Genomic DNA, 12981 nt, shown 5'->3' with positions numbered 1-12981 from the left:
ATAAGAAATGAGCAGAACTTATATAAGGTAAATACATATATATACATATTATATATTATAAACGAATAACATAATATAACATACAAATAACATACGACTGAAATGGTACATATTCATACACACCGCACACATTTCCATATATCAAATAATTGAAAAAACAACAACAGCTGGCTAAATAAATAAAAATAAATAAATAAATAAACATGTTTAAAAAAAATAGGTAATTCCTACAATTTCCAATAAACTCAAAATCTCAATAACATTCTTCTCTCCAGTTCTGACTTGCGTTTTACTATTGAAAAAAAAAATTGAAACCCGCTTCCTGCTTCCGGTCCAGAAGAAACGTGCGCATGCGCAGTGCCTCTCACAACACACGTGTTGCAACCAGCAGTAACGCCAGTACGTATTCTTAACGTCGTGCGTTAGAGGTAGTGTTGCAATATAGTTTTTGCTTTTATTATTATTTTTATTTTATTTGTATTTCAAGCTTTTGTTTCAAGCCTGTAGGTGTTTGTCCTCTGTGAAGCATTCGCCGAGAGGACCTGATCAAATCTCTAAAATCATGGTGAGTATCAAAACCAGTTGCTGCTTTAGACACGATCCTCTAGCCATGTAAATAAATGTGTAACTAAAACAGCTAGCGGCTTATCTAACTCCACATTAGTGTAAATACTTATGATGATGATGATGATGATGATGATCTATGTTAAGTAGAGTATAGTTAGTCTTAAACCTGTGGATTATTCTGAACTCACATGATGATCATTGGCCCTGTACTTTGTGTAGACTTGTGTAGGTAATGCATGAAATTGAAAACTAGGCTTAGTTTCACATTTAAGTCTGTGATCTGCAATCCTCAGCATTTTATTTGCCTTCCTCTCAGACTGAAACTGAAGTCAATCCCAAGGCCTACCCTTTGGCTGATGCTACTCTGAGCAAAACTATACTGGATCTTGTGCAGCAGGCATCCAACTACAAGCAGCTGCGCAAAGGAGCAAACGAGGGTAAGAGTTCCCCCACAAGCAATTAATGTACAGTAAAGTTTACACATGGATCTATGAGACTTCTTACTTGGATCTGACCTGACTCCTGTTCTTGGTATACTCAGCCTTAGGTCCAGCTGCAGTACACTGAGGCAAAAAAAGAAGCCAAGATTATGTTTTCCTCAGACATTTTGCAGATCATTCAAAATTAGGATCCACATTAATTCATTTTCTGTACCAGCAGGTGCAAGCTGCAAGGCAAACAACAGGTTTATATACTGTATAACCAAATGTTTTTGGATACCTGATCATCACAGTTCATATGTGCTTGTTGAGTGTCTCATTCCAGATTTAGTCCCCCTTAGCTGTTCTAATAACCTCCACTCTTCTAGGAACGCTTTCCATTAGATTTTGGAACGTGGCTGTGGGGATTTGTGATCACTCAGCTACAAGAGCATTAGTGAGGTCGGGCACTGATGTCGGGTGAGGAGGCCAGGGTTTCAGTTGGCGATCCAATTTATTCCAGTGGTGTTCGTTGGGGTTGAGGTGAAGGATGCTCGAGTTCTTCCACTTCAAACTTGGCAAACCATGTCTTCATGGAGCTCGCTTTGTTCACAGGGGTATTGTCATGCTGGAGCAGGTCCCTTAATTCCACTGAAGGGAAATTGTAATGCTACAGCATATGAAGACATCCTATACACGTATGTCCCTCCATCTTTGTGACAACAGTTTGGTTAAGTCTCGCATATGGGTGTCATGGTCAGGTGTCCACATATGTTTGGCCAGATAGTGTATTAATGTGTTCATTCTAACACCTCATAAACAGGGATTTGTTTGCAAACATGATCTAAGTTTAATAATAAACACAAAGAACACTGTATAAATGTTAATAGGGCAAAGCCTTCTGGAAGGAGACAGAACATTATTTAACATTTACAGGAGGAGTTCCTGTGTCAGCACTTTGTAACAGTCGTAATAGAGAAGACTTTGTTTTCCATGTAGACAAACTGGAGCATCTCTACATCACCCTGCTGAATGCTGTAAATGTGAATAGTATGTAAAATGTAATGGCTTGTTTATGCCTGGTACTGTATTTAATGCTCTTTTGGTATCGTTCACAGCCACTAAAACACTGAACCGTGGAATTTCTGAGTTCATCGTTATGGCCGCTGATGCTGAACCATTGGAGATTATTCTACACCTTCCTTTACTATGTGAGGACAAAAATGTGCCTTACGTCTTCGTGAGGTCCAAGCAGGCCCTTGGACGAGCTTGTGGTGTGTCAAGACCAGTTATTGCCACATCGGTCACCATTAAGGAAGGATCGCAGCTGAAACCTCAGATCCAGTCTGTGCAAATGGCGATTGAGAGACTGTTGGTGTGAGCCTGTTGTGATTATTATTAATTTTTAACTCGAAAGTCGAGTTAATGTTTGTGTTTAATTTCTGTAATCTTTGTGCTGTCCTCATGATTAAGGAGTTTTTCCTTTGGCATGAGCAGGTATAGGGAAAGTAATATGATAACCAATTTCAATTGGGTTACAGTGTTGTATCCCAAACGTAATAACGATTATGATTTCTAATTTTAATATAAATGGCTGCAGTACGTTATTGAGATCAGGGCTTTTTGACTTACATTTCATCACTAGCTGATGTGTTGCTCTTATATGTGACATTACATTTACTCCTGTTTTTTGTATGCAAAAATAAATATTAGAAATGTGATAATTGCTCAAGTGTTGTTTTTTTAGTGAGGGATTATTCTTAGCTCAGCAGTGACAATAAAACTAGACATCTACATTTCTTTGTGTGTACATCACTGCTGTGCTTGATGCACTTGTACACACCACACACTATCTCTCAACTTCAGGCAATAATTGATAGAAGATGGACATATTGTACTGAAGTGGCCATTGAGTATACCGTGCATATTTACAATCTATTCAACAGGGTACAGACCTAACAGACTGCCATGATTTATTTATTTATTTAAATCAATAAGAAAATAGGATTTATAAACAATAATGTTTGTATTATCATGTGCTAACAAGAAGTACAATCCAGACACAAGTCCTCATCATTCATTCATTTTAAGTAATTGATTTATCCTGGGCAGGGTGGAGCTTAAACTGGGAGCACTGGATGGGAAGCCAGTCCATCACAGGGCTCTCTCTCTTTTTCTCTCTCTCTCTCTCTCTCTCTCTCTCTCTCTCACACACACACACAAACATTTTTTAAGATAATAAAATTATTTTAAAATTGCACTCTAGAAGCCTAATACAAAAGATTACGCTTTTTAGCATTTTTATTGTCATAATATTGATTGATTCCGAGTAAATAAGTCGTCTTTCAAGTATTTTGATTCCAGTATAAAAAAGTTTTCACAGAAACAATCGATTATTGAAAACATATTCTGCGTTTTGTCTTCAATTAAGACACCAAAAACAACGCGTTTTCTATTTATTTCAGCTAATGCTGACGTAAAAAGAGATTTACTTCCGGGTTCGTAGAGCATGGCTGTCAGGTGGGCGGGGCCTGTCATGGTGTATACGAGTGCACCGTTTAGGTCGAAGTCGAAGTCAGAAGCTAGTACAGGCTGCACGAGACATCTCCTGGCTGAAGAGTTTGGATTTTAAAAAATGACAGAACAGCCCGTGTTTCTAAGCAACGATGTCGTTGCACGTCTCCTTAGTTACGACGATTTGATCCCGCGTCTGGAAGAAGTTTTGGGAAAGTTTTCCCGGAGCGACAGTTCAGATGTGGTGCAGCCCGTGAGATCTGTGATCCCCATCAAAAATCACAGCGGGTATGAGCATGATCCTTCACACTCAGAATCAGACCATACCTCTAACTGATCATTTACACTGATTTCTGTACACAGGTTTCTGGGGATGATGCCTGCATACATTGCACATGAGGACACTTTGTGCATGAAGATGGTGGCTTTCTACAGACGTGAAGAAAACTTAAATTTACCATCCACACAAGCCACTGTGTTACTCTTTAACCCTGAATATGGCAATGTCACAGTGGTTAGTCCAGGAAATCAACAACCCTTACAGCAAACTCGCTCAGAATTTCCTATAGTTTGTGTATAAAGGGATAAACGTGACATACTTGAGTGTAAACTGATTTATTACAGCTAAAGTATAACTAATATAAATAATACTATAATATAGGGCACAATGCTATATACACAGTATATTGCTTTAGTATTCACTTCCGCTACAGCCGTAGTCTTAAACAGCACAATGCCATTCTGTATGGAAAAAGTGTCCTATGAAATCCCACTTGGAGTTTGCTGCTAAAAGGCATGCTGTAGGTAGGTTTTTGGGTCTGATGAGAGCAAAACTGTACAGCGTTTTGTTGTTCTTGGGACGAAGTGCTACGTTTGATTCTCATCAGCACAGTGAAGCACGGTGGCGGTAGCATCAGTTTGAGCGTTACCTTTGGGCTTTTGCTTCCCTGACTAATGTCCTCCTTAACCAGTCACTCACTTGGTGAATGTCCTCCTGATGAAGGACTAGTGATTGATGCTTTGTCCTGAGCTTGTTTTGATAGCTCCATGGTCTTCATGATGCCGTTTCTTTAGGTATTTTCTCCTCTAACAAACTCATGTCACATGACAATATAAATGCTCACAGGTGAAGTCTGTTCGGTAAATTACGTGACTATGGAGATAGTTGCAGACAATTTTGCAGATTATACCGATCCCTCAATATCATGGGCTATTTTGTGTGAATTTATAACATATATAATCCCAGTTAAATCCATTTCAGGTCCAGATTGTAACACTACAAAGAGTGGAAATGTTTAAGAGGGGGTGAATACTTATTGAAGGCACTGTAAGCTATTACCATAGTATAACTATATATGAAAATATGCTCATGGATCACTGATATATACTGTAGTTACTGTAGTTGTTTTTTTTCTCTTGGACAGGTTATGGATGGGACAGATATCACCCATAAAAGAACAGCAGCTGTGTCAGCCATTTCTGCTAAAGTAAGTCCCTTATTAAGCTATTGGATATCAGGTTATATAGTGTCACAATATGATGCAGGCGTGACACTTAAACACTGTTTTTCTTCCACTAGCTTCTGATGCCAGCTCAGTCGGACGTCTTGTGCATCCTCGGCTGTGGACACCAGGCTTTCAGCCATTATGAAATCTTCACACAGCTTTTTTCCTTTAAAGAGGTAACTCCATCCATCCAAAGGTGAAAACATCCATCAGTTCTGTTTCACTTTGCGATATGCCATAGCTGCACCTCAGTGTTCAGAGTAGGAATGTTTGGCAATATACCACATGCCACATTACACCACCCCATGGTTGATTAACTTATTGCATGGACATTCCACAAACCTAAATGTAACTATAAATGGATGCAAGCACTTTGTATGGCGCTTTAGTAAATGGATTTGTGTCAAAATGTAATTGTTGGCAAATTTACGGTGGTACAAGAGGAATAAAATACTACAGGACTTTGGTGCGGTTGAGCCAAATCACACCATTATTATTATTATTATTATTATTATTCCTGACATATTCAATACACATTGTTATTCTAGACACCTTAAAATAATGTGCTAAAAGGCACGTGTAGGGTCTGGTGAGACCAAAACTGAATGTTTTGTTGGTCTTGGGACAAAGTGCTACGTTTGACTCATCACCCTGAGAACTTCATCAGCACAGTGAAGCACGGTGGCGGTAGCATCACGTTGAGTGTTACCTTTGTGCTCTTGCTTCTCTGACTAATGCCCTCGTTACCCAGTCACTCTAATGGAGGACTACTGATTGATAATTGTTCGGAACTTTTTCAGCTGCTTTTTAACAGCACCAGATTCATCTGTTATATTATGATGACTGTCATTAAAGGTTATTTAGTTATAATTTTTAAAATATTTTTACGTGTAGTATGTATTATAATTAGGTGCGTGTGTGGAGCCGGAGATTGGAGACAGCTGAGCGGTTTGCTGCGGGTGTCCCCGGTCCTGTTAAAGTATTTTCTTCTGCCAAAGAGGCAGTGCATGGAGCGGACATCATCGTTACCGTCACTACTTCTAGTGAACCAGTGCTGTTTGGGGAGTGGGTTAAACCCGGTGCTCATGTTGCAGGTTAGAACCCTCTGCATCTTTCGGCATGGCACATTAATTAAAAACAATTTCATACAGGTATAGTGTAACATTTCTCTGCAACCTTAGCGGTAGGGGCTTGTCGGCCAGACTGGAGAGAACTCGACGACGTGCTGATGAGAGACGCTGTAATTTACGTGGACAGCAGAGACGGAGCCGCAGTGGAGTCGGGAGACATCATTCTGTCTGGGGTAAGCCTGCACTTCGTCACGGATTATTTATAGCTTCATATACAGCGACTCATTTAAAATGAAATTCAGAAAACATGCAAGATATTCTTAATCATAACTTTATTGTCTTGTTTGGAATCACAGCAATAATATCTGTAGTAATCACTTTCACCAATACTCATGATTGAATACGCGCTTAGTTTTAAACATTTAAGCACAAACTCCACTTCTTGCCCGTTTGTTCTGGGGACATGCCTGCGAAAAAAAATAAATGTATTAACTTCAAGGGTTAATCTGAATCTAATTTTGGTGTTCCTCCAGGCAGACGTTTTTGCTGAACTTGGAGAAGTTTTAAATGGAACTCGACCTGCCTTGCGCAACAAGACGACGGTGTTTAAGTCACTGGGTAAATACTTTCCGTTTAGGACGGGCAAAATTAGGCTCAAGGAAGAAGTCGCACAGTTTTTTATAAGTAGACAGAAGTTCCTGCTGATAAGAAAATATAAACTGCTAAGTCTCAGTAATGTTTGCTTTCTTGCTAGATGACTTGAGATTTACTTTTGTTTCCCCTGAGACAATAAAAGGGGCTCTATTTAAAGCTTGACTGTTTCCAGCTAGCGATGATTCAGTCTTAGAAATGAAACGTACTTAAAGTATATTCGCCAAGATCTCTTTCTGCTTGTTGCTCATACATGCTTATAAACGGCTGGCAAAAACTATGAGTCAAGTGTTGAGAAATTCATCAGCTGCTGGGTGTAAAGTGAAGTGGATTAAGTATGGTTTCTCTTTTGCAATGCAGGAATGGGGATACAAGATGCAGTCGCTGCTAAGCTTGTGTTTGACAAGTGGAAGAGCAGCCAGTGACGGACGTGACGTGAAGCGTCAGCAGAGAGAGAAACTCTCATTTCAGAAACAGAGCACAAAGAGACATGAAGTAAATCTCTATTCAACAGACATAAGCATGACGCTGGAAACTAATTCACTAACTGATTAACACTTGTACGAAATCATTAAAGCTTGGGACAGAGGACACTGTTTTTCATTAATACATTAGAAGTGTAGTGGTGTACACTAAAAACAAACAAATCAGACATGATTGAAATTTTACATAAGAAATAGAGAGGGGGGAAGAAAAAAAAAAAAAAGGCATCTGTCGGGAATGGTTCTCGACTTGTTATTAAAGTATCTTTGTTCTCGTGTCCTCTCAGTGTGCCTCAATGTTGAAAGGAATTTCAATTAAACTTGCTTATCCAAGATACACTACGGAATTTCATACTGACAGCAAATTTTGATCAAAGTTCTCATTCTATATGCTTACAAAACATCTATCTGTTTATCACCAAAACTACAGACTTTATACAATACTGTGTTGCAATAAGAACATCTTTCACAATGACTGCACATATTATAATAAGCATAGAGCCAAATTCTGTTTTGTAATTTAGAATGCTCAGATGACAGTGAAAATGTGCTCTCTCCCCCGCCCCTCCTAGTGTAAGATTTATGTACCAAATGGTTGACCCCAATATGTACACTAAATAATGAGTATACTAATAAAACAAACAAACAAAAAAATCCTAAAAGCAATTCCCAAATTTCCCCTCAGGGATCAATAACCTATCTATCTATCTCATAAGCAGTCAGCAACTTATAAATTGTGGACTTGTAAACAAGTCAAGGAGTTTAACTTTTTTTTTTTTTTTTTTAAATTAGTGTTTAGAGAATAAGCAAAAGCTATTATAGGTAGCCTTGCATTTTTGGCAAGTTTTCATTTTCTATAAAAAACAACAACAACAACAAAAAAAAACAGTGTGTGAACAAAATATAAAGGCTCCCATGGATGGAATAAAGAAAAAAAAAAAAAAAAAAAAAAAAAAAAAGAATTTGGTTTACCTTTACATAAACATGAAAAACACATTATTAAAAGGCAGCAGGAATTACAAAGGGTGAATGGACATAATGAGGAAAAAGTGTCCCCATCTCCTGGAGACAAACTCTAGGATCCTAAAACAGACTTGGATAAGCAATTCTAATTAGAATCACAATAGTTAAGAAAGACATACGGGTATGCTTCCCTCTTTCTCCCAACACATCCTCCCTCCCCACCGTTCCCGACATCTCTCCTCAGGCGAGTGCAGACTGCAGACGGTTCTTTACGAACGGCCTCTTCAGAGGACAAGGCACTTCGGCTTCGGCTTTTTGACGGGCGGTGGGCACAGGACTGCGCGGATGGCTTCGTCGAACACCGTCTTAAGGCCACGCTGAGTTAAGGCTGAGCATTCCAGATATTTCACAGAACCTGGACATAGATTAGAAACGTATCGAACAGTGCAATCGCATACACAAAATGCATGGTTCATGGGATGCCACATACAAGAAAACCAAGCACAAATAGTGCACGTGTGTGCAAAGCTACAGGTACACGCTAACTAAATTCTAAGTAGCTATTAGGGTAAATTAAAAATCGCATAATTGTGCAAGTTGGAGCAAACGATTCGTTTTTGAAACTGTAAACCCGACAGGCTTTATTATTAACTCTACTACTAACCTATTTCTTTAGCCATAGCAAGGCCTTGTGGGTAAGTAATGGGAGTGAGTTTCTTTTCTTTCAGCTTCTCAATAGTGTCCTTGTCGTCTCTTAGGTCGATCTTGGTCCCAACAAGAATCATTGGGGTGTTGGGGCAGTGATGTCTAACCTCAGGATACCACTGTGGGGGGAAAAAGAGCAGACAGCTCACTCAGACTTCACACAAATATATATTTCTTTAATAAGTAAACTTGCTTGGACATGGCTCTGAAACTTGACATCACTGTCAAAGCATTATCCACTGTGTGAGAAACTACACACACACACACACACACACACACACACACACACACACACACACACACTGATACTGTAACAGGTTTAAAATAAGAACACCGTCATATGTTAATCACGAGTTTGAAACGCCAAAGGAGATTAAATCTAGACATGCAGGGAATGTATAATTTTTGAAATGCCACAAGCAGCCATTCTGCCTTAAAAAGACCGTTCTTCCTGGATGCATAACATTTACCTGTCCGTCTTTCAATTTATAAACCGTACGGTTAAGTATTATTTCTCGCCATGTTTGTTTCAGGCAAAAACTTTTTTTAGCCATTCAATTCCGGTAGCAAGTTAATTAGTAACCAAATGTACTCAAATCTACATCTTATCAGTCACACTACTGTGGTTGACAGGAAGGGGTGTTACTGTCAAAGAAAATCTACATTTTCACATAGTGTAACTGGGTGGATGGTTCAGGGAAAAAAAGCTTTCAAAGCTGAAATAAATAAATAAATAAATAAATAAATAAATAAATGTGATCCATATTTTCCCAATAGTCGGATTGCGTTAGAAGGGAGTTGGTGCAAAAGTGTGAGCAACCACTGACCCATGCTGCAATAAATCCATCCGACATCCATCACGCATTGAACCGACATTCACCTTCATCCAGTTTAATACAGTGGCTCTTCATTTATTCTCTTACTCAAACACATCGCCATGATAACTCGCCTACAAACCCTGTCCCAATTACTGCACCTCTCAGGTGATGTGATGAGTCAGCTTTTGAGGCCCGTAATCTTCCACACACATACACATACATACATATAACATTACAGCCACAAGACTCTGTGCACATAAAATACTGGAACTGCTTTACGCAATACTCCAGACCAGACACATTATATCGGGCTCTTCCTCTTTCCTTGCCATCCAGATGTTCTTCTACACATGTCCAACACTTCATTTAATTTTACTTTCTCAACCGCACAGGTTTGATGGGGAAGCTACTTACTTTGGCACGGACGTTCTCAAACGAGGCAGGGCTCACCAGCGAGAAGCAAATTAAAAACACGTCCTATAGAAATCAGAGAGGGCGAGAGAAAAACAAAACAAAAACACTCAAATATGAGATGAAACTTCATCAGAAATATAGAATATGCAAGATCATTTCCGTTCCCTTTCCTGATTCAGCACTGCATTGTGGAACTGGTATGAAAGTAGAAACAGAGAGATATTTAATAGGTAGTAGAGTGCAAACAGAGGAAGCATTCAGTTTCATTACCAGAATAAGTAGTGGTTAGGACACAATAAGATACTTTATGCACCGCGAAACACATAAGCACAGATTTTTCATTACAATTGGCACTGGCACGACAGGCTCATATGGGGAGTTGGGGGTGGGGATGGAATGAAGCGCTGTACCGTTTGAGGATAGGAGAGAGGCCTGAGTCTGTCATAGTCCTCCTGTCCTGCTGTGTCCCACAGCCCCAAGTTCACCGGCTTCCCATCTACCATCACATTTGCAGAATAGTTATCAAACCTAGAGAGAGAGAGAGAGAGAGAGAGAGAGAGAGAGAATGAATGAATGAATGAATGTACATGACAAATACTTCTACTGAACACAGTGTGGTTGAGAAATGAATGGACACACAATAAGAGGCTGTTCACAGTGGATTTTCAGGACTTTAACACAGGACAGTATAATGTTACTCACACTGTGGGGATGTATTCTCCGGGGAAGGCGTTGGTGGTGTAGCTGATCAGAAGGCATGTTTTTCCGACTGCCCTGCATTTTAAAAAATAAAATAAAAACCATCCGCTAAGAAAAAGTGTACATTAGTGGTGTTACAGCATACCAGGATACCAAATTTCAAAATAGCACCAGGGTTAATATTGCCCTATACTGGATAAGAAAACATTTTCAAATGTAGAGATACTACAAGATTTTTTTAAAACACAGATCTCTCTAATTTTATGGAAAATGACGGTTCTAATTAAATAAGTCATTTAATGTGATTTGATCGATTATTTTACATGACAAAGATATTTAGATCTAAAGTAATAAAATTTTAACCATTAAATGGCCACTTCTCAACTTTTTAAGACACACACAGGCGAGCGTCTATCCTCAAACAGTAAAGTGCCGTATTTATATGGACCCTGCGAAAGTATTGGAACAGCAAGGCCAATTCTGTTTGCTATACAGTGAAGACATTTGGGTTTGGGATCAAAAGATGAATTATGAGACGACATAAGAATTTCAGCTTTCATTTCATTTCATCCAGGTGTGTTAAACAACTCAGAATATGGCACCTTTCGCTTGGACCCACCCTTTTTTCCAGTGATCAAAAATATCAGAACACACGACTGATAGGCGTTTCTTGCTACCCAGGTGATTCTTTAAAGAATTAATAGCTCTGAACGTCTACTCTTGGTTTGAGCCCTAGGTTTTGCCTGTGAAGACTGCATTTGTTGTTAAAAAGGATAAACCAACATGAAGAGTTTTCTCTAAGGGAGAAAAGCAAGCTACTGTGAAGCTGAGAAAAGTGGGAAAATCAATCAGAGGCATTACACAAACATTGGCCACAGCCAACACAACCATTTGGAATGTCCTGAAAAAGAAAGAAACCACTGGTGTACTAACAACCAGACACGGAATAGGTCGGCCAAGGAAAACAACAGCAGTTGATGACAGAAACATTGTGAGAGCTGTGAAGAAAAACCCCAAAACGACACAGTGACATCAACAACCTCCACGGGGCAGGGGTGAAGGTCTCACAAAAGACTTCAAGTGCAGAAATATAGTGGCAGAATTCCACAGTCTACAGAAACAATCTGTTTTCCAATTTACAGAGAAATGCATCCAATCTAATTGGGAGGAACTTCATCATGCAGCAAGACGATAACCCAAAACACACTACCAACACAACAATGACCTTCATCAAGACGAAAAAGTGGAAGGTTTTAGACAGGCCAAGTCGATCACCGGACCTTAACCCAGTTGAGCAGCATTTCACCTCCTGAAGAGAAGACTGAAAGGAGAAAGTCCCTGAAACAACCAACAACTGAAAGAGGCTGCCGTAAAAGCCTGGAAAAGCATCACAAAAGAAGAACCCAACAGTTTGGTGATGTCAATGAGTCACAGGCTTTATGCAACCAAATATTAAGTGTTATTTACTTTAAGACTATCTGTTACGATACGTTTACTCATCTAAAAAATTTGGTAGTCTGCCACCAAAGGCACCATGTTCTGAGTTGTTTTAACACATCTAGATGTAAATATGAGGAAATGAAAGCTGAAATTTTTATCTGTCGTCTCATAATTCATCTTTCGATCTCAAACACAAAAGTCTTCGGTGTATAGTGAAAATAGAACTGGCCTTGTTGTTACAATACTTTCATACATCACACACACACACATTCAGTGGCATGTACAGAATATATTTATATAACATTAGCACACTATTTTTTGAAAAGTCAAACAGAACTTTATAAACAGAAGTGCTTGACTGATCGAGCTCGGAATTATTTATATTCTTTAATTTATTACAGGATTATCTGAGCCTTTTCTGATTCATGTTCCCATAAAATCCTGACGCTTAAAAGGGTCCCCCCCCAAAAGTTTAACATTTAGTTTATACCCTGAACTCTGCATGTCCCTAAAAGCTAATTTACCCTTTAAACCAGAGGTTTTTGTACAGACTTTTTTTTTGTAACCTTTCATTGTAAAAGAAATCCCATGTATCCCCCAGTACAGATTTATACATGTACAATAATGTTGTGTCTATTTATTAATGCTTTTTATTCCCGAACAGTCCAAAACACATTACGCCCAAGCTGACCTTGCAGAACTTTTGGTTTGTTGTTTGCAAGTCAACATTAAAC

The 12981-nt window shown here is 39.0% G+C and overlaps 3 protein-coding genes across 4 annotated transcripts in view; 2 read left to right on the top strand and 1 right to left on the bottom strand.

Moving 5' to 3' along the window:
- Nucleotides 1–372: 372 nt before the first annotated feature.
- snu13b (SNU13 homolog, small nuclear ribonucleoprotein b (U4/U6.U5)) lies at nucleotides 373–2707 on the top strand. Its single transcript, NM_001201030.1, is given in 3 exon segments — nucleotides 373–565; nucleotides 884–1004; nucleotides 2105–2707. Coding segments are annotated over 3 exon segments (387 nt in total). The 5' UTR covers nucleotides 373–562; the 3' UTR covers nucleotides 2368–2707.
- An 802-nt stretch (nucleotides 2708–3509) lies between these two features.
- crym (crystallin, mu) lies at nucleotides 3510–7315 on the top strand. 2 transcript variants are annotated; one of them, NM_001201258.1, is given in 8 exon segments: nucleotides 3561–3788; nucleotides 3864–4014; nucleotides 4925–4987; nucleotides 5080–5181; nucleotides 5916–6099; nucleotides 6187–6308; nucleotides 6609–6693; nucleotides 7087–7315. In NM_001201258.1, coding segments are annotated over 8 exon segments (939 nt in total). In that variant the 5' UTR covers nucleotides 3561–3621; the 3' UTR covers nucleotides 7152–7315.
- rac1a (Rac family small GTPase 1a) overlaps nucleotides 6393–12981 on the bottom strand; it is a 7876-nt gene continuing 1287 nt past the window's right edge. The window contains exons 2-6 of the mRNA XM_017483421.3: nucleotides 10811–10882; nucleotides 10519–10636; nucleotides 10109–10171; nucleotides 8836–8995; nucleotides 6393–8586 (exon numbers count right to left, since the gene is read on the bottom strand). Of these exons, the coding sequence (XP_017338910.1) occupies nucleotides 8456–8586; nucleotides 8836–8995; nucleotides 10109–10171; nucleotides 10519–10636; nucleotides 10811–10882 (544 nt within the window). The 3' untranslated portion in view covers nucleotides 6393–8455. The remainder of the gene's footprint in view (nucleotides 8587–8835; nucleotides 8996–10108; nucleotides 10172–10518; nucleotides 10637–10810; nucleotides 10883–12981) is intronic.

Source organism: Ictalurus punctatus, chromosome 13 (genome assembly GCF_001660625.3).
Source record: "Ictalurus punctatus breed USDA103 chromosome 13, Coco_2.0, whole genome shotgun sequence".
Lineage (NCBI taxonomy): Eukaryota > Metazoa > Chordata > Actinopteri > Siluriformes > Ictaluridae > Ictalurus > Ictalurus punctatus.
This window is presented reverse-complemented; position numbering and strand designations above follow the sequence as displayed.

Bases quoted from the DNA above. Each gene is read 5' to 3' on its own strand.
- crym (XM_017482570.3), top strand. From the start codon at position 3,622: ATGACAGAACAGCCCGTGTTTCTAAGCAACGATGTCGTTGCACGTCTC. The intron at 4,988-5,079 runs GTAAGTCCCTTA...TTCTTCCACTAG, and splicing joins TGTCAGCCATTTCTGCTAAA to CTTCTGATGCCAGCTCAGTC. The intron at 6,309-6,608 runs GTAAGCCTGCAC...GTGTTCCTCCAG, and splicing joins GAGACATCATTCTGTCTGGG to GCAGACGTTTTTGCTGAACT.